This window comes from Bos mutus, chromosome 2 (assembly GCF_027580195.1).
Source record: "Bos mutus isolate GX-2022 chromosome 2, NWIPB_WYAK_1.1, whole genome shotgun sequence".
NCBI lineage: Eukaryota > Metazoa > Chordata > Mammalia > Artiodactyla > Bovidae > Bos > Bos mutus.
In genome coordinates this window covers 55,152,427-55,173,380 of record NC_091618.1, presented here as the reverse complement: position 1 = coordinate 55,173,380, position 20,954 = coordinate 55,152,427, and the positions used below count along the sequence as shown (strand labels likewise).

General features: G+C 35.5%; 1 protein-coding gene across 1 annotated transcript in view; it reads right to left on the bottom strand.

The window, feature by feature from the left end:
* TMEFF2 (transmembrane protein with EGF like and two follistatin like domains 2) overlaps positions 1–20,954 on the bottom strand; it is a 283,846-nt gene that overhangs the window by 49,195 nt on the left and 213,697 nt on the right. Inside the window, exons 6-7 of the mRNA XM_070380321.1 lie at positions 13,405–13,553; positions 12,429–12,488 (exon numbers count right to left, since the gene is read on the bottom strand). Of these exons, the coding sequence (XP_070236422.1) occupies positions 12,429–12,488; positions 13,405–13,553 (209 nt within the window). The remainder of the gene's footprint in view (positions 1–12,428; positions 12,489–13,404; positions 13,554–20,954) is intronic.

The window sequence follows — 20,954 nt, the reverse complement described above, 5'->3', positions numbered from 1 at the left end:
CTGGCACAAGGTAATGGTCAATGCCTTTCCTTCAAGATCATGCTTTTTGAACTACAGTTGTATATTTGATTATAGAATCCTAAATCCTGAAAGACTTCATTATAATATAATTTTACTTTCAAATTTTACTGACGGGAAAACTTAAGATTCTTAGAGGCTAAATACCTGTTTAAGTTTCCATGAGGTAGGTTAGAATAAAGTTGACATTAAGTTGAAATTTTTGCATTCCTATTCCAGGCTCTTTCTCCTACCAAATGCTCTTTGTAAGTTATTTGCTATGAAATTAAAATTAAATTAAGAAATAAATATGGCTACCTATATGATTGGAGAATAGCCTTGTAGAGAATTTAAAACAGTAGACAATACACATAAAATTTCTACTTGATTTTGGAAAGAGCTAAGTGATCCTATTCCAGTATATTATTTTCCTGATATGATGATGATAATAATCATGATTATAATGAAGATGACAGTGGTTTTCTTAGGATAACATTACAATTAGCTGTATTTCCTAAGCATATACCAATTCATGGCTAATGTGAACAGCTAAGAAGCATATTAAATTGCAGAAAGCAGTCAGCTTGAATTTTAGAATAGACTCTCAACAATATGCTTAGATAAGTGAGAGGTAATGGTTGTCTATCACTGTTGATGGGTGCTCTGCCTACTATTAATTATTTTGCATATGGAAGACAGTGTGGACACTTTATTTAAATGACTTTACAGATAAGTTTCCCTGGCCTGCCTGTTGGTTCCTCCTCATGCTTCCATCACTACATTTCATTAAAAAATCAGAAACAAAGGCATATGTGCCAACTGTGGGGAAGGGTGAGTGGCTGGGTTTGGAGATAGGAGTAAGATTGCTCAGAGATCATTTCAAACAACCAGAAACCTTCAACCTCCCTGGGGCTCTGTAAATAATGGAAAAATAAATAGGAAAAAAACCCAGTGGTGCAAGGTTTGTAGAATAATTGTGACAGTACATGAACAGTCAATCTGCAGAAGTGAATTTGGATGTGTACTGCCTGACAAAACACTAATTGCCTGTTGATTTAAACTCTGTAGACTAATAACATGATCTTTCTGGAATACTTAATTTCTGGAGAACAAATGGAGCTTGTTTATAGGCTTCATTTTCTGAACGATTTTTTAAATTTTATTCAAAAATTTTTTTTAGTTAAACAGACATTTATTTCCATTATTAAATGAAATGCTCTCGGGAAGAGGTTTTCTGATGTATGGCTGGAACACACAGATTTGAGTCTTAGAAAATGTGAAAGATAAAAGCAGTGCATGCATGCTAAGTCGCTTTAGTCATGTCCGATTCTTTGCGGTCCCATGGACTGTAGCCAGCCAGCTCTTCTGTCCATGCGATTCTCCAGGCAAGAATACTGCAGTGGATTGCCATGCCCTCGTCCAGGGAATCTCCCTGCCCCAGGGATGGAAACTGTGTCTCCTTTGTCCTGTATCAATCGGCAGGGGGGTTCTTTACCACAAGCACCACCTAAAAGCAGTCGATTTTTTTTTTAATTTGGCCTTGAATATATGTTATAGGAAATGGCAATCCACTCCAGTATTCCTGCCTGGAAAATTCCATGGACAGAAGAGCCTAGTGGGCTACAGTCAGTCCATAGAGTTGCAAAGAGTCAGACGTGACTGAGCAAGTACACTTTCATATGTTACAGGAATATTATCTAACACTACCAAACATTGATGATTCATTCACAGTTCCCCACAAAATCCTCCATCTCATTCTGTTTTGAATAATAAATAAACTTGTTCTGTTTGTATTGAAATGAAACATTAACAATGTCACTATAAAGGAAATTTATTGGCATAAATCCTAAGAATTATTTTAGGATACACCCAAAATATTAAACTTGCTTCCTAAGATTTACTCATTTTTGTTAGTTAATGGTCAGACCTCTTTGAATTATATGTTAAGGAAAGGCTTTGAAAGATAACTTTGCATAAAAACTTTTGAGACTTTCAAAATGTAGAAGGACTTATCAACCCAATATGGTTAATATTGATATATATACAAATATTGTAATTTCTTGGGGGAAAATCCCAGAGGAACTCAGAAGTAGGAAGAAGGGATTGCCCTGTGCTTTTCCAGAGCACTAGAAAGTCTTAAAATCATGAGTTGGCTTTTGGGAGAGCATGTCTAAACTTTACTCTATCTAGAAATATAGGAAGATTGGACAAGAACACCCAGAAATGGAAACTCAACAAAGGAGAGTTACATAGGCCGATAGCATTACTCTTAAGTGCTAACCATGGAAGAGGAAATCCTGGCTAAAAACACTTATTATCTATATAAATTTGAGGACAAGAATATCTCTATTGTATACCCTTTTGTATCAGGCTGTCTTAGCTTGATTCCTTAAACATCTAAAGAAAATATGCTCTGTTCAGATTCACTAAATGGCCTCATTATAACTGGGCTTCTTGGAGAATTCAACTCTAAGAAGAGAATGCACTGGCTAAGGAACCAAGGGCTCTAGACAATTCTATCTTATTGCAAATCTATACACTGACATTGAATCTTGGTTTACCGGGGAGGTAACAGCTTACTTTTAGAGTGTTGAAAATGTAGATCTCTGAGTCCACAAGTCTAAGAGATTTGTCATGAATTCAGTAAATATCCAATTCTTGTGTTATCCTATCCCAATAGTCTTCCCCCTGCTCCATGGCTCAGATGGTAAAGAATCTGGCTGCAATGCAGGAGACACAGGTTCCATCCCTGGGTCAGGAAGATTCCCTGGAGAAGAAAATGGCTACCTACTCTAGTATTCCTGTCTGGAGAATCCCATGGACAGAGGAGCCTGGTGGGCTACAGTGCATGGGGTCCCAAAGAGTGGGACACGACTGAGAGACTAACACTTTCACTTTCACTCTCCCAGTTGCCTGTCTCTACCATTCATCCTCTCCACTATGTGATGTGCTGCGCTTGTTGGTTCTCTGCCCTTAACTAAACCTGTCTCTGTCTCCCAACTCTAGCCACTTCCCAAAGCTCACCTGGAACTGTGCTCCATAACTGGCAAAATATCCTCTATCGTCAGATGTGTCACTCAAATTCTCATCTCTCTTCTTGCATACTGAAGCACTAGCTTTCCCTGAAAGTACCAAGTCCCTTCAGCTTTCAGGACTCAGAGGTGGGGATGGTATGCTTTCCTCTTAGGTCCTCCTTACTATTTTCAGGTTACATTCCTCAAGCCTTATTATGATCTTAATGCACTTTATGCCTAGAGTTTAGCTCATAAGTTAGATTTCTCTTGGTTCCATTTGAGTTCAAACTAAAAGTCTGAGCGTCTTACAAATGATCAACTATAGGGAATAAGCTACAACCCATGAAACGAGTAACAGGGTTTAGAAATGCATTTTCTCTGAGAGATTTTAGTTTTTGAGATATTTTAAAATATTTTTAGTTGATTATGTTTGTACACAGTCTCAAATTGTCAAGATGTGAGAATTGAATTTTTAATGTTCTTGATAATGTGGGTTCATATATTTGGGGCATGTCAGACTCATTAACAAAAGAAGTAAATCAAAGTGCTGTAGATATTGTGGGCTCTTTGAAACTGCTTGAATTCTAGATGTTAGTTTTATGGAGAACTATGTGTCTTGAAATTATACAGAGAATTTGAAGATATCCTGCTCTTATTTCAGTTTCACATATTCTACCCATACTTAAACTACTGCTCCTTAGGAAGAGAAATGTCATATTTGAGGTAAAAAGGTAAACCATAGTGGAGAATTATCTCACTTTCACCAGTGATATCTAGATGTTTGAACTCAAACAGCTTTTCCTCTTTGCCTCCTAGGCCAAGAAGACTTGTTTTTCCTCGATAGTCAGTTTTTGTTAAAACTGTTTATTCTGACTTTGACACTTTCCCTAAATATTCTGCACAAGTGGAAAAAATTCCTGTATACTCTGGGGTATAAATGACTAATTTTAAAGCTCAACTAGAAAAAAAAAAGTGATACCGTGATCTTGTAGTCCTGTCAAATGTTATTTCCTCTTATTAAATTCCTATTTGGATCACATAGTGTAATAATCTGGTGATCACGTTTTTTAAATGATCAAAATATACCATACATAACATTGTGTTGACTAGAGGAAAACTGAAAAAATGACCATGTAATAAATTTGACATACTAATATGTCAAAGACTTAGAGATGGCAGGGGCTTAATAAGTACTTCTTTATAGGTGAATTAAAAAATAAGCCAAAGGATCTTGCAATAAGTTGTTATATGACTTGGGTAGGAAAAAATAAAACTTTTGTACTTTTTTGATCTTATAAATGACAGTATATGTATAGAAACTCTGAACCCATATGTGAACAAACCATATCCCACACAATGTGTTACATTTCCCATAAAATAAATTCTTTAAAATTTTCAGACCAAAAGGAAACTAACAGCAATAGCTAGCTTACTTGCTGCTTGCTGATGCCTTATGTAACATCTTTTTTTTTTTTTTTAGTATAATTGCTTTACAATGGTGTGATAGTTTCTGCTGTACAACAAAGTGAATCATCTATATGTATATATATATATATATCCCTCCCTCTTGAGCCTCCCACTTCCACCAACCCCACCCCTCTAGGTCATCACAGAACACTGAGCTGAGCTTCCTGTGCTATATGGCTTTCCACTAGCCAATTATTTTACACATGATAGTGTCCATAGGCAGATGAATGGATAAATACGATGTGGTACATATACAAAATACAACATTGCTCTGCCATAAAAAGGAATGAAACTGGGGCATTTGTAGTTATGTGAATGGACATAGTCTGTCATATAAACTGAAATAAGTCAGACGAGAAAAACAAATATAGTGTATTAACACATATATATGGAATCTAGAAAAATGGTACAGATGAACCTATTTCCAGACAAGAATAAATATGCAGACATAGAGAACGGACATATGGACACAGGAGATGGGGAAGGGAAGGATGGGATGAATTGGGAGAGTAACATTGACACATATATACTTACATTTCATCTCACTCAAACTTCAGCTCTGAGGAAATAGGCTTATTATTGAACAGATAAAGAAACTGAGGCTCAGAATGGTTAACTAACTGATTCAAGCTTAAATAAGCAATAATAACACGGCCAGTGTTTCAACGCAGCCCTGTCTGATTTGTGATGGCTTTAACCACTAAACTGGCTGTCACACCTTCATAGGAAGGAAAAGTTGATGAGTAACACCTCATGGTGAACAATTTGTTTTAGAAAAAAAGTGTTTCAAATAGGAAAAAAAAAAAGTGCACATAAGTGATTCAGGATGCTTTTATGAACTGGGGCATAAACACAAAGTTTTCCAGTGTGTCTAGCAAGGCCCAAGGCAACTCTTCAGTAGAAAACCTTCATCTGTATTGCAAATACTATTTCTGTGTTTATCTATAACCATGAACATAACATCATATTACAGATGACTGGCTACATGATTTTATGGGGAAAACAATGAAAGCACAGAAGTTCAAGAGAGCAGGAAAAATTGTGAGTTAGAGTTCATAGAAAGCTTTATGAATTTTGCAGCACTCTAAACTAAATCCCAGAGGGGAAAATACTCAAATTGAGACACTTTCCCTCAGAAATCTTGAGAAAATCTTGACATCTTAATTCATTTCCTGAACTTAAATATTTTAGGCTAGTCTGGTGGCACTGTAATAGCCCAGGCAAACATTTTTATTTATTTCCCTGTTGATACCAATATTTGTGCTACAAGCTGCTGTCTGTATTTGCTGCTATTTATTTATTTCCTACAGATCAAATTATTGGCCTAGACATAACGTGCTTTCTGGTGAAGTGTTCCTTGTGTTCACAAGCAAATAGAAAAAGTTTCCATTTTAAATGCAGATTTTTGCCGCATGACTGAATTAATTAGTATTAAAAATATGATATGGAGTCACTTGGCAGTCATGTTTATATATATATATAGTAGAAGGGCAATTGAGGGAAATAGTAAATAAATCAAGCAAGTGCCTTTTTTGCATGGGTGGCTGGTCAATACATCAAAATACTGCATCCAGCTCCAGGTCAACCATTTACTGTCTTTGAGCCGCGATTTTATTTCCCCTAAATATTTGTAACACTATTCTATTGAACTGATGTTAAAGCAAATAAGATAATGTGGATGGATCTTTGTAAAACTACAAAGTGTCACACACACACATTTTCTATTAATGCACATTACTTGGTAACAAATCCTATTCCCTTTGGCTTCTCCTGTGTATGTGGATAAATAGGAAAAAGAACAGGAGAATTTTAAGACCAAACAATATAGTGCTTATAATATATAGACATAAGTTCAAAGAGAAGAGTAACTCTGGGCCATCTCACAGCAATGGGGATATCATGGTGAAACAGTTTTGAATCTAGATTCAAAACGGGTTAACCTTTAAGGTGTAGTGTCAGTCCCAAAGCCTCTAAGAATGTTAGGTAGTGATTCTTCTCCCCTGATCCCTCACCATTCACATTTTGCTGGAATCTGAAATTAGCAAAGATGCTTTGAGCCTTAGCTCTATCACATAGTCTTTTTACTTAATCTTCCTGAACCTCCATTTCTCACCTGTCAAATGAATATAATATCTCCCTCACATTTCAGTTGTCAAGACAGAAGGAGACAATATATGTGAAAAGCCTTTGTAAATTGCAATGGCTTCTACTGAGAACAAGTTATTATGACAATTCACTTAGGCTATCTAGATACCCTTTCAAGATGTCAGTTTCCTCTTAGTGTAGAAAAATGGGTTTATGGAATAATAATAGGATGGATAAAATTTGGTTTAAATGTGTAGTTCTGGTTATTTTCTTCCACATTTCAGACCCGAGCTTAATATCTAAATTATTGCTTAAAGATAAGGAAAAAAGAACATTTCCTAAAAATTAATCCTGCCTAAATTTTATAAGAAATAGTGAACAACCAGTGTAATGTAGATCAAGTAGACACATGGACTCCATAACTAGACTCAGAGCTAAGAAGAGCCTGGCTCCCTCCCTAGAGTGGGAATGACTCAGGACTTATTTTCCTCATTAACAACTAATAAAAACAGGGGGATTTCTCTTCCCCATATACAGGCTGTAATCTAACATATCCTTTATCTTTACTCAAGCTTTCTGACTGTTCTGTTATCCTGTTGAACCTGTAGCTACATGAGAAAGACAGACTGCGTGTGCTTTCTCTTGGAGCTATTTTCCTCAGTACTCTGGGTTATTTATTTTTCAATTTGAAAATATACATGAATCTAACTAATTACTTTAGTCTGCTATAGGAACCCTATCATTGAGTTATATATATTTTAATGCTATGCTCTAGAATGTTACCAAAAATTGATTTAAAAATCCCCAGCCATATAAAGAGCCTCTTGGCATATTTTATAAAAATTTGAAGATCTTATCCATTCTATATTTTCCAGTGATGCCTTATAAGATCTACACTAAATATTTCCTTAGAATTTAGTTCCAAAGAAACTTTGGCCTCTGAACTGATTATTTTCATCAGACAGTGAAAGACCTAAGCTTCATTTTAGCAGAGATTTCCATTGACATGTTTACCTTTGTAAAGCCCAGGACAGCAGAATGCATATAATAACCAAATATTTGTTGAATGAATTGATTCAATAATAATTTCTCTTTTCATATTGATTGCAAGAATGCTTAGTGTGCTAAATGCAGTAACTGTAATAGTCTACGTTGCTGATATATTTATTTTCCTCAAAAGTTCAGCTTTTATGTTTTCAATTTCTCTTTAAAAAATTTCATTGACTATATTTCAATTGTAAGTTGCTGCAAATATTTTTGGAAATCAGTACAAAATGGCATTAAAAATATATTTTATTTTCCAGATGATAGAAGAAAGACTAGTTTAACTTCATGATTGTTTTGCTTGTTTTTTTTTACATCTGCTGCTGCTGCTGCTAAGTCGCTTCAGTCGTGTCCGACTCTGTGTGACCCCATAGACGGCAGCCCATCAGGCTCTGCTGCCCCTGGGATTCTCCAGGCAAGAACACTGGAGTGGGTCGCCATTTCCTTCTCCAATACATGAAAGTGAAAAGTGAAAGTGAAATCACTCAGTCGTGTCCACCGCTTCGCGACCCCATGGACTGCAGCCTACCAGGCTCCTCTGTCCATGGGATTTTCCAGGCAAGAGTTCTGGAGTTACTAACTTATAAAATTAAGCATAGTTTTACCAGAAAAAAATATATAGTCTTTTTTATGAAGCATGACCAGACTTTCAGACAGAAAAGCAACCCAATCAGAAAATACACATATCAGATAAAGAAAAACAAAATAGTTGCACTTCATTTCTTTTTTCATTACAAAACATGAGGGCAACACACACACACACACACACATCTATAAAGACAATGTTGCAGATTTCAAGAGATGTAAAACATTTGCTATTTAAAAACTTCCAGAAGGAAAGTTTAACATTAGCATTTTGAAACAATGGAAATCCCTGAAAGCCCCAGCTTTGTGGTTTTATAAAATTGTGTTCTCTGAACCTTTCTGCTAGTGAACAGGAAGACCTAAATCTAAGCCCATCTTAGACTGATGAAGGGAGAATAGCATTAAGTGGCTTGTTTAGCTCATCAGACAGGGATCCTGTCTGCCTTGAAACAAAGAGACCCAAAGCTCTTGATTCAGGACTCACTAATGCCTTGTGTCTCATTAAAGAAGAGAGGGCAAAATAGAGACCCAAGTCAGACACAATTAACAGGTACTGCTGGCAGGGATGATGTGGCAAATTTTTTGGTTTCTTAGTGTCCATTTCAGTTTTGTGCCTGGAAGGGTCTGGGAATTCACAGCTCTGCATGAGCTCAGTCAGGCTCTAATCTTGCTGGGGGCATGGTTCTTGTGGTTTGCATTAATTTTTTCATAAATGAGCCCCTACTAGTCCTTACTGGAGTTTCTCTTTTTAAGGTTAAATAAAAATGAAATACAGCATATTTATTTTTAGATTTAGGCTTTCTTTAAAGTATATTTCCATTTTTGTAATCAGATATATGTGTTCTTATATTAACAGCTGCAAGGTAGGCTCAAAGGGAAGAATGTTAGAGGCGGGTAGCTCAAAGTTTTAAACTATAATATTAAAGACAGGTAAGGAGAAAAAGGAGAATGCATTAAAGATCTGTACCTCTCTGTGTTGTGAGAGCACATGAATGTTTGTCTAACAGGGGAAGTGACTGACATTAAATTAGCTGTGAGCACTAGCAAACTTCTAGGAAAAGGAATCACCCAGTTCCTGTTTTCCCTCCTTGGGGAGTTTTGAGCTTGTGAAACAAATTAAGAGGACAATAAAATACTGAGTCTCCATTTGGTGCCCTTTTACTTTTTCTAAAAGTTGAGTCCCCAAATTCAGGAAAATGCAAATACTATGGGAAGCATGGAAATGCTGAAAAGTGAAAGTGAAAGTCTCTCAGTTGTGTCCCACTCTTTGCGACCCCATGGACTATACTGTCCAACAGTCCATGGAACTCTCCAGGCCAGAATACTGGAGTGGGTAGCCTTTCCTTTCTCCAGGGGATCTTCCCAACCCAGGGACCTAACCCAGGTCTCCCACATTGCAGGCTGATTCTTTACCAGCTGAGCCACAAAAGAAGTCCTAGAAAGGCTGAGGGAAATGACTACTTTTTGGACAAAGGAGCCTGGCAGGCTACAGTCCACGGGGTCACAAAGAGTCGGACACAATTGAGGGACTAAGCACACACAGCATAACTATTATTTAAATAATGCCTAAAAAGTGTATATATTACATTTTAATAAGATCATTGTTGAAGATAAACATCTAAATTAAATCCAGGGGAATTTTAAAGTGTGCAATCAATGTTTAATTAGAAATTGCAAGCTTCCATTGACATTATCTTTGTTGCTGTCTTAAATCTGGATTTCCACAAATGTTATTTTTAAACTTTACTTTTTATCTCAAAAGTTTTTCTTTGGGATTTACTAGATAAACCTGATGTCAAATTAGAACATCTCAGACAACATTTAGTGTCTAGGTAGTTTTCATTTGCATGTACTTAAAAACACATTCTTATGTTGAATAAAGACATAGATAGGAAAGAAACAATGTCAACTAAAAGCACTGACATTGAAGACCAGAGATGATCTGTTTGAAACCAAGCTCAAATATAAAATATTTTTTGGAATAAAAATTCAGCTTCCCAAACTGACAATGGACAAACCATTAATATGCAGTATGCATAATACTGACAGAATTGCATACTCCCTTCCATTTACTGATACAAATTTATACATGCAAATATATTTGCACATTGATGCTAATCAACTTGAACTGTTCTTTGTTTCAGGGACAAAATTCTCAGGAAGAGGTTTGATTTTCCTATGAGTTCAATGGAAAAGATATTCACAAAATGTAACATTTTTGATGATTTTTTTCTAAATGAATTAATTTGCAAAACAGGGATAAAAATATCCTAAGTGCATTTAGTAAGTTACTCCTTGTATAAAAATGAGATTCTTATAAAACCTCCAAATATTTTAGGCTACAGTAAAATTAAATATGTCAGGTGGTGATTTAAAATGCCAATATATAGTTATTATTTATAATAAAATATAGAATTTAAATTTGACATCATTTAAAACGTAAAGCATGCTATTAGCTTCAGACTTCAATTTTCCATTATTATCTTTCATTACTTTCAGTATTTTCCTGTAGATCAGCATATTCCAAAGTACATTCTTGGTGACACTAGTAATGAAAACTATGCCACAAAAAAATGTGTTATTCATCAACAAGTTTGATAAAAGCTATGTGTTATTAGGAATTATTCATAATTGTGTTGTGTGTGATAATAACATAATTTTATTTAAAAAGGGTTGATCTTTTAGAGATGTAAGCTAAAGTATTTATGAATAAAATGATGTAATTTCTAGAATGATTTCCACATATTTTGAAAGTGGAGAAAGATGGGTTGTGGGGATGGGGTTAGGTCAGCCATGGATTGATGTTACTCAGTTTGAGTGATGAGTACCTTTGTGTTCATTTTACTATATGGCCTATATTTGTGTGTATTTTATATATGTGAGAAATTCTGCACAAGACATAAAAAGCATTAAATAAATAAAAGATGCATATTTCTTAAAAGTTTTATACTGCATGTAAAAGCTATGAGGAGTTCTAGGTTAAAAAAAAAAATCATTTGTTTATCTGGGATCTTCTCAAACTACTGACCAGGGACTCCTCTTTTCAAGGAACGTGTATCAATAGGTCTCCTGGACATTTTGGAAATTGCTATATAGTATCTATGTAGAACTAATGTCTTTTTCCATGGATCATTGTTCATGATAATTCTAGACTACTAGCACACAAAAATATTTATTTACATGTTGAAAATTAAGGTAAAAATGGAAAATTTTTAAAAAGAATTATTATTTCCAAATTCTGAGATGTTTGAAGTATCTATAAGTAAAACATCTAATTTTTAAAAATTTCATCAAGATTTATTACGTGTATAAATATACTGGCAGAAATAGTGCTAAAGGAAATACAGTTTCAAAAAGAGTGAATAATAGTCCATATTTCTTAAGCATTTTTTCCATTGGATATTAGCCATAAATCTAGTTATAGATATTTAATAACTAAATGAAAAACTGTTTTAAAAAAACTACATATCATTATCAACATCAATAATTTTATTATATTTTTATCCTAAATTTCTATGAAATTTAAGAATCTGTTAAAAATCACATTTGAATACCCATAAATTATTTCTCACTCAAGCAAACTATATTAGGCAAAAATATTCCTCAGAATAATATTCTATAATTGCTAAATAAGATTTACATTTCTGCATAAAATGCTTTATAATTTTGCATGTGTCAGAGTATAATTTTACTCTATAAAATTATAAATGTATAATTTTGCATTTTAGTTTCTAAGTAAATTATTTTATTATTTTTGAAATAAGTTAACCATACCTTCTAAACTTTGCATCAGAGTAAAGACAGCCTGTATTGCTATTTATAGATGTCCTTTCTTTCCAGCTTTTTTAGAGACTAGAAGACTCCTTTATTGTTGACTTTTATAAAAATTCAAACTAGAACATTTGCATTAATTACAATATACCACCAAAAATTGCATTAATTTCCATTGATGCCCATTAATTTGATAAATGTTTTGTCATTTGTACCATTTGCACTGTCAAAACAAGTTAATTATGTCTTACTGACATTTTTGACAATTGCTTTAACTGCAAAAAAAAGTATCTTATTTGCTTCCACAAAAATTCAATCTTATCTATTGAAAATTTGAACTAAGCAAGAGAAGACTAGCCCATGTCAGGAGTCTTACAAGATCAACTTAGGACCAATGGTAAACAATGATGCCTCAGAATTCTTTAATAGCAGTGCTCATATTTTGAAGTGGAAAATATTATGTACCTGCAAAATCTGTTCTTGCATAATGCCCATCTTCAGATTTAGTAGTTGTAGTTGTGTTATCTGTGTTAAAAAAATTAACAATAAAGATTGATTAACTTGTTACCCAGATATCTGTCTCACAGTATTTTCACTACAATTAAGGAGTTTTCAAATATATTTCTAAGTAATCTTTACACAAAACAGATTTAAAATATCAATTTCTGTTTAAGACTGACAAATAGAAAGATATAGGCTTTCTAATGCTTAGGGCGAGGAGAAGTTTCAAACTATAACTGAGATAAGCTGGGCAAAAGAATAACAAATCAAAACCCAAGAAAATATTTGTTTCTGAACAAGAAACAAAATAGAACATTCTGGGACATCCCAATTATAAAAATGTACTTGAAATATTTCTATTGGCTCAATATATAACAATGGTGTGATTTGCTTTGATTTCAATGTTATACAATAATTCTTTATATTCTTTGCTAAAAATGAGTTTAACTTTCTTTTTACCCTGTTCAAGGAGTGTACCTACAATTTTTTGAATATTGGACTCAGTGTTGATGGCATTGTGAAGACGCAGTGCCATTATACAGAAAAAAAGTATGGACCGTTGCCAATAGGCCCTATAATCACCACAATTGCTACAGTAAAATTTACTGTCCATTGTAAACCAAACTTGTGTTTCAAAAATGAAGTCCCTGCCTAATAAAGGATTATCTCCACTTTTCATTACTATGTAAAGACTGAGTGAAGTGAAAGTCGCTCAGTATGTCTGACTCTTTGTGACCCCATGGACTATACAGTCCAGGGAACTCTCTAGGCTAGAATAATGGAATGGGTAGCCTTTCCCTTCTCCAGGGGATCTTCCCAACCCAGGGATCGAACCCAGGTCTCCCGCATTGCAGGCAGATTCTTTACCAGCTGAGCCACAAGGGAAGCCCATGCAAAGACTAAAGATATTCTTTAAAATGAATTTTGGTGTGAGTATTACCTTGACATCGACCCAATGACATGACTTCAATTTTCTCCTGTTTCTGACATGACGCTTCTTTGATTTGACATGCATTATCATAAGATTTCCCATCAGAAGCACACAGGGGATTGAAGTTGGTTTGAGAACAGTCAATGTTGCACACACACCTAAAGGGAGAGAGAAATAAAATGTGCAACATCAATGGTGTTGTTACCACATTATAAATAAAACACAAAGAGGAAGAATTGCTAGGTTGGCAAAATGCAAGTTGGCAAAATTGAATTGTATCCTTCCAGGGGAAGTTCCTTCACTCTTCTCCCTGAGATGAAAAGAAACATAGAACTAATCTAAAATAATTCAAAAGACTGAGCAATGGATAAAAAATAAAAAAGGGGAAACTCAGAAAATAATCATCAGTTAATCTCTGCCACTGGAACTTTTAAAATATGTACATAAACTTCCCTGCTGATGCCTGCAGAATTTGAATAGGCTGAAGTAGCCATGAAATTCTGCTTTACAATTTCCTTAAATGAAATCTACTGTGTTACTTCTTTTCTCAGGATATTTGAATGGTGAAAGCTTGAGGAAAATGACTCAGAGGACATTTCAGAGAATGTACACATGGAGATTATTTGGAATGCAATCAGGAGTTAAATTTCTTCAGCGTATATGCAGATACACATAAGATGTGCTAAACAGGAATGGTCAGTGTTCTTTAGTATTTGGAGGAGATCATCAAACCCTTTGAGAATCAAATGAAAGGTATAGACCTCTCCTCAGAAGCACTGTACTCATGTAAACAACTATGCATAATATTTTAGGGGTTTCACGGGCCCCTTGTAGCCTGTACCATTAAACTCTTTCCCAAATACATACTACTCTCTGTTTTCTGTTTTAAATAAGTTGATTATCACTCATGATTTTAATAGATTTCTTAATAGAAATAAAAATTTGGTGAATTAATGAAAATTAGTTTACTTGAATTAAGAGAATTAGATATTTTAAAGCAAGCTTCTTAGGATTTTTCCTATGTCCTTGTAACTCACCGTATTTTACAATCTACTTTTTCACTCAGAATATTGTGTTTAAATGTGCAAATATGTTACTGCCTTAGAATATAAACTCCTGTTTAAAATTTTTATTAATATTTCTATTACTTTTCTAAACAGATGATAAGATTCTTGAAGTGATGAATCACACATTTCACTTCTGTATATTTTACTTGGAGCTGAGCATAGGATGTAAGGATAACAAAAACAAGCAGCTGACAACATGCTGGGTTCTGAACACGCATTGCTTTCTTTAACCTTTGAAACAGCCATTTTACAGACCAATGATATTACATAAGGTCAGAGAGATAGTAAACTGTGGAACAAGGACCCCCCACAGATGTGTTAAACTAAAATACAATCCTTTCTGCCCACCACAGGCTGTGTATTAGTTTCCTGGAAAACTTTTAAACATAGTCGTTTATAGGCAGGTTTCTGGGCCTCTTTAAATCTGGGGCAGGGGGAAGCCTAGGGTTCTGTATTCTTAGTTAATCAGCCTGGCATCAGACTCATTTCCTGCCAATCACTGCTTGATTGGTTTGTTGACTGAGTGAGAGAGGGTTTGTCTACACACTAGTGTCTCTCAGAGTGTAGTCTTGAAACCATCTGTATCAGAATTACCTAGATCTTGGTTAAAAATGTTGGCAGATAATGTGCTAATCCATTTATTTTATTTTTTTAATAAGAGAATTATTCTAGGAACACTTGGTTATTTTTAATAGTTCACTTAGGTACAAATAAGAGAGATGGCAACCATCTCTAATGCTTAAGTCATTGAGAGCGGTGTTCCTACCTTGGCCATGATGGTGCTACATGATGACAGCTACTGGGATCACAATATTGCTTCTTTGGCTGATTCTTGGCATCTGAAAAATCTGAGATCAGGAGCTGCTACATGTTCAAAGAGCTTTTGGTCCTTGTGATAAAGAATTGGGAGAAGTGACTGTAGCTCAGGCTTATTCTCAATAAAGAGGAAAGGGGACAGATTTTTGTATTTTTTAAAAGATAGCTTCATTTATGTTGAGGAGAGTTGAGGTTTTGACTATTGTTGTGTTGGACTCTAGAGACCATCCCCTTGAAAGACACTGAAATAATTATCTGTTAGCAGCAGCAGAACAGAAAAGAAGGTATGTGAGAACCTATGAACATCTAGAACAAACTAGGTATTATATCAAGGGATTTTCAGGTTTCTCCAAGTTGAATACAAAGAAATTCAGGGATGTACATCACATATAATCTTGCCAGGAAAAAAAAAAAGACTGGCAATTCAGAAATCCATTTGATATCATAACAAAATAGCAAATGAGAATAGAGATGGAAAGATAAAATTTGGTTGAATTGAACTGGCCAGATTCAACATTTCAGTGAAGAACTCAACTAAACCATAGTACAAATAAATTAAACAATTATTTGGAAAGTCTAACAATAACACTGTTTTCCAGTGGGCTATTTCTTTTTTCCCTTTGACTGATCTGATATTAGTCCCATAGACTTTTTGCTGCCGATACCTTCTTCCCTTTCCTTTTCCAGCATTGCTCATTCAGGGATATCCTTTCAAGGTTTGTTTCCCCTTTGGAAATTCCTCACTCTTGCTGCCTCAAATAAAGCCTTTCAGGAAATGCCTAAGAAAAAAAGTTCAGACATTCGGCATTTCTATTCTCATCTCAAAAGGAGGACCTAGATTCTTTTAGGTGAAAGTAAGGTAAGAGTTTTGCCATAAGCTTCAGGCAAGCATGGGTTACACTCATCTTTTCTCTACTGCACAGTGTCATTATATAATACCTCCCCTCCTTCCTCTGTCCTCTTTGAGCCTTGCCTATGTTAAATAAAGGCATGAGTATAATCAATTTGCTCATGAATTTCAGTATCAATTGGAAATTTGAAATCTATGGAGAATATTTTTCTTTCTTTGAATAAGTGGAAGAAGCTTCGTTGATTGCTGAAATGGCTTAAAAACTATGTAGATCAGGGAAAAGGAAATGTTGGGATTGGCTTAAAAAGACCTAATATTTCTACATTATGAAAAACCAATGAATTCTGAATACATTATTATTATTTACTATATTTTTTGTACCTAAGTATATTAAGCTTAACTAGTTAGAAGACCATGCAGGATTCCAGGATCAGAGTCTCAAACTCTAAAGTCCATTTTGACTTTTATCAGTAGCGGCTAATCTTTGTGTTCCTGCCCTGCCCAATACCTTTCACATACACTAAACTTTTAGTAACTGTGGTTTCAATACATACATAAGTGAAATGAACGAACAGAGCAAAAGGATTTTATATTTTTAAAGAAAGGATAAAATTAATCCAAATTCTCATCACTCTACTGCCATAAAAGTAGACATACGGTAGCTGATAAATATTTTTCTTGCCAAATATTAAATGTCCTCACTGAAATCAATGAATATTCAATTGAATTTAAGAATAATGGTAATAATAATAGCTTATTCAATGACAGTGCCTGTCCCAGTGTTATATGCTTTATATGTTATTACTCCTTTTATCCTTCTATCTCTATGAGGTAGTTACTATCTCCATCTTGGGCTTCCCTGGTGGCTCAGATGGTAAAGAATCCACCTGCAATATGGAAACCTGGGTTTGATCTCTGGGTTGGGAAGATCCCCTAGAGGAGGGCATGGCAACCCATTCCAGTATTCTTGCCTGGAGAATCCCCATGGACAGAGAAGCCTGATGGGCTACAGTCCACGGGGTTGTAAAGAGGCGGACACGACTGAGTGACTAAGCACAGCACACAGTATTTTTGTCCTACAGATAAGAAAATGTAGGCTTGGAGAAGTCACACAGCTTGTAAGGAGAAGAACCTAATTTCAGATACAGGCAGTCTGATGCCAAAACCTGCACTGTTCTACATACTGTTTAGTACAATGAAAAACAAAAAAGATCCAAATTCCTGCTGTTAACTAATTAAAGGAATACTCTGGATGAATAAGGCTTGAAAAAACAGTTATGTCTACTTTTGGAATATTTATCATGATTTTATGAATTTAAATCATGTTGACTCGGTCTCTGTCTTCTCAAACAAGTGATTTGTCAGAGATTATTAGTGAGTATGTGAATTAGTGAATATGTCAGAGACTATTAGTTTTAAAAAATTCTGAACAACATCTGGTATTAGAATGAGTAACTGAGATGTATTCAATGAATCTGATTATTTAAGGCATCAGTTGTTCAGAATATTTTATCTTTAAGGAAACCCTATATAAAGGTGGCTCCACAGAAAAACACACAGAGACAGGCACATATGAAATGACTCTACTGAAATGACAAAATCTAGCACTAAATGCAAGTCTGCTTCAAAACTTAGAGTCTGGAAGTTCTAGAAGCTCATATTCATGGCACAAGGGGGGTTTGTCTATTTATGCAAGTGAATGAATTTGTGTATGTATGTATGTGGAGAGGGGGCTGCCTGGTGATATTGACTACATCGTTAATGTGCCTATTCTTTAGTTCATATCTTTACCTTTCTGCAACCTTCTCAAGGGAAATGTGTCTCTTTTACTTTTGAATTTTACCTGGTACCTAGGACAGTGTGTCATAGCAAGTCTTTAATAAATGCTTGCTGAATGAATTACTGAGATAATGGTAGGATGGAGGTGGAAAAAATTAAAGAAAATAGTCATTGTCTAGACATCAACACATAGGAGAGAGAACCATTGCTATATTCAGATCAATTCTCACCTAACTTTGTGCTACTTGGCACATGGAATCTCTAAGGAAGGAGTAGGATCTTGAAGAACTAAGGTTCACCTCCCTTCTTTTATTTGTGTCTACACGGACAAAGGAAACAGAGCCCTCATTAGCCCTTAGCCACTTCAATGGCATAGAATTCCAATTATAATATAAAAAGATGTTTTCAGGTTACTACTTATATTTTGTGGTATTTGGGTGCAGTTCTTAACAGCCATTTGAATACGGATGTGACTTGTCAGTTTAGTGATGTTTCAAACTATTGAAAAATATAAGACTCTGATAAAAAAGGTGACAGAATTATTGTATTAATGGTGAGAATGCAGGTCACTCTGTGCTTTCACAGCTTATGTAAATTAATCCAGGATTTTTCTTTCTATAGAAAGAAAAAAATGAAAGGCGAACATTTTAAAAACAGAAACTACCCCTTCTTCCCTGCATTTGGCAAATAATTGCATTATTATTCATTCTGAGAGGAGTAACTGGTTAATTATAGCATGTCACAAGTATTTAATATGAGCCAAGAATTTGTAAGGCTGAGGACTGCATGGATGCCTTTAAGGTTTTTGTGTTTTCTTTTATTCTCCTTTTTTTTTTTTTTAACCTATCTCAGTCTTTTGACACTTTGACACTGCGATTACATAGATCTCTTTTCTTCTAGGCTACAAAGAAAAAGAATCAGCCCTACTTGAAAATAATAATTTCAGGGGTCTCTATGTGGAAATACTCCCCTCTGAAAATCCTTCAAAGAAAATTAACATTGACTGAAAACCTTAGCTGAAAACCTAGCTTAGCAAGAAAGAAGAGAAACATCCAATAATTTTAAAAGATCCCTTGATGGAGTGAAGAATCTAAGTTATACTAAGTAAAATGTGCTAAGACAACTCACATACATTTACAATTACCCCATGAATATTTTGGGGTGTCTGACATTAATTTAGAACTCTCCTGAAATGCCTCTTACAAGGATGTTCTGAAATAAGTTAAACAAGCCTTTCCCATTGTATTTAAGAACGACTCATCATCCACCAGAGTGAGAGGATGCGAGTGCTGCCAGGTAGCACATTACTTATTCATGTGTCTGCTTTGTGGCTGCCCTCTAATTTCACTAGATTTTGTTTCATCTATTAAACATGCCTGTCACTTATTCCTCTCCTAAGGTCCTTGATCTGGTGTCCATTCAGAATTTTACCATACAACACTCTTAATCAGTTTGAAATATCCCACAAGAGGTTTTGATCTACAGTTAGTTGCATTGCAGTGACCGTGATTTCGGGGCTGTTTCAGACCATGACTGGTTTGTTTCCCTGGAGCTTGTCTGTCTCTGAGGTTACGACGCAGAACCCTTCTGGCCCAGCCAGTAAATGAGGTCAGAGCTGCCGTCAGTGTCCTCTGTCAGGACTGTAATGGATGAGCTGCATGATATTAGTAACAGCAAAAACAGTGTGTACCTTTCATTCAAGAGTTCTGTGATACTTTACATGCATTTATTCAATTTTCATGTCACTCCTTTTGATGGAACTTGATTATAAGTATTTTACCTGTAAGGAAACTACAGGAACAACTGAATTGTGGGCAAAAATGAGCTAAAGAGGTGTGAAAATTCATTAAAAAGTTAAACCCTCTGTACAGAGGGTGGAAAAGTGCTGACTGGGAGGTGAGATGAGGAAGTCTACTGTGTTGTTATTCAGGTGACGTATGTGAGCTTGGGCCAATTTTTTTTTTTTTTTTTAGTTTGAGAAAGGCAATCTTTTTGTTTTAAAACCTAGGAGGAAGAAGCAATGCCCTTCTCCAGACACGTAACCCGGCATTACAAGGAGGGGGACCAGGCTTCTCTTGTACGTAGAAAAGATTCAGTTCCTATAAATGTCTATCTGTGGGGCTTCCCAGGTGGCTCAATGATAAAGAATCTGCCTGCCAATGCAGGAGATGTGGGTTTGATCTCTGGGTTCAGAAGATCCCCCGGAGAAGGGAATGGCAACCCATTCCAGTATTTTAGCCTGGGAAATCCCCTGGACAGAGGGGCCTGGCGGGCTACAGTCCATGGGGACACAACTGAGTCAGACACGACTTAGCAACTAAACAACCACAAGAATCTATTTATAAGGATTAAAGCACAGACACTGACCTGTTAAATGAAAAGAACTGAGGAAAAGTATAGAACTACAGATAGCCAAATCAATGAGTATCTGACTGAAGGGAAACCAAGCTGAGAAATCCTTTCCCTAGGTGATGTCAGAATTTTGGGAAAGAGACTGATGGCCACGTATTAAAATAATGTCTAAAATAATAAAGGTAGATGATAATGACATTGGAGCTCATTTTGTATCAAATTGTGTTTAACTGAGGCTAAAGCCTTTGACTGTGTGGATCACAATAAACTGTGGAAAATTCTGAAAGAGATGGGAATACCAGACCACCTGATCTGCCTCTTGAGAAATCTGTATGCAGGTCAGGAAGCAACAGTTAGAACTGGACATGAGACAACAGACTGGTTCCAAATAGGACAAGGAATACGTCAAGGTAGTATATTGTCACCCTGCTTATTTAACTTATATGCAGAGTACATCATGAGAAACGCTGGGCTGGAAGAAACACAAGCTGGAATCAAGATTGCCGGGAGAAATATCAATAACCTCAGATATGCAGATGACACCACCCTTATGGCAGAAAGTGAAGAGGAACTCAAAAGCCTCTTGATGAAAGTGAAAGTGGAGAGTGAAAAAGTTGGCTTATAGCTCCACATTCAGAAAACGAAAAGCATGGCATCCGGTCCCATCACTTCATGGCAAATAGATAGGGAAACAG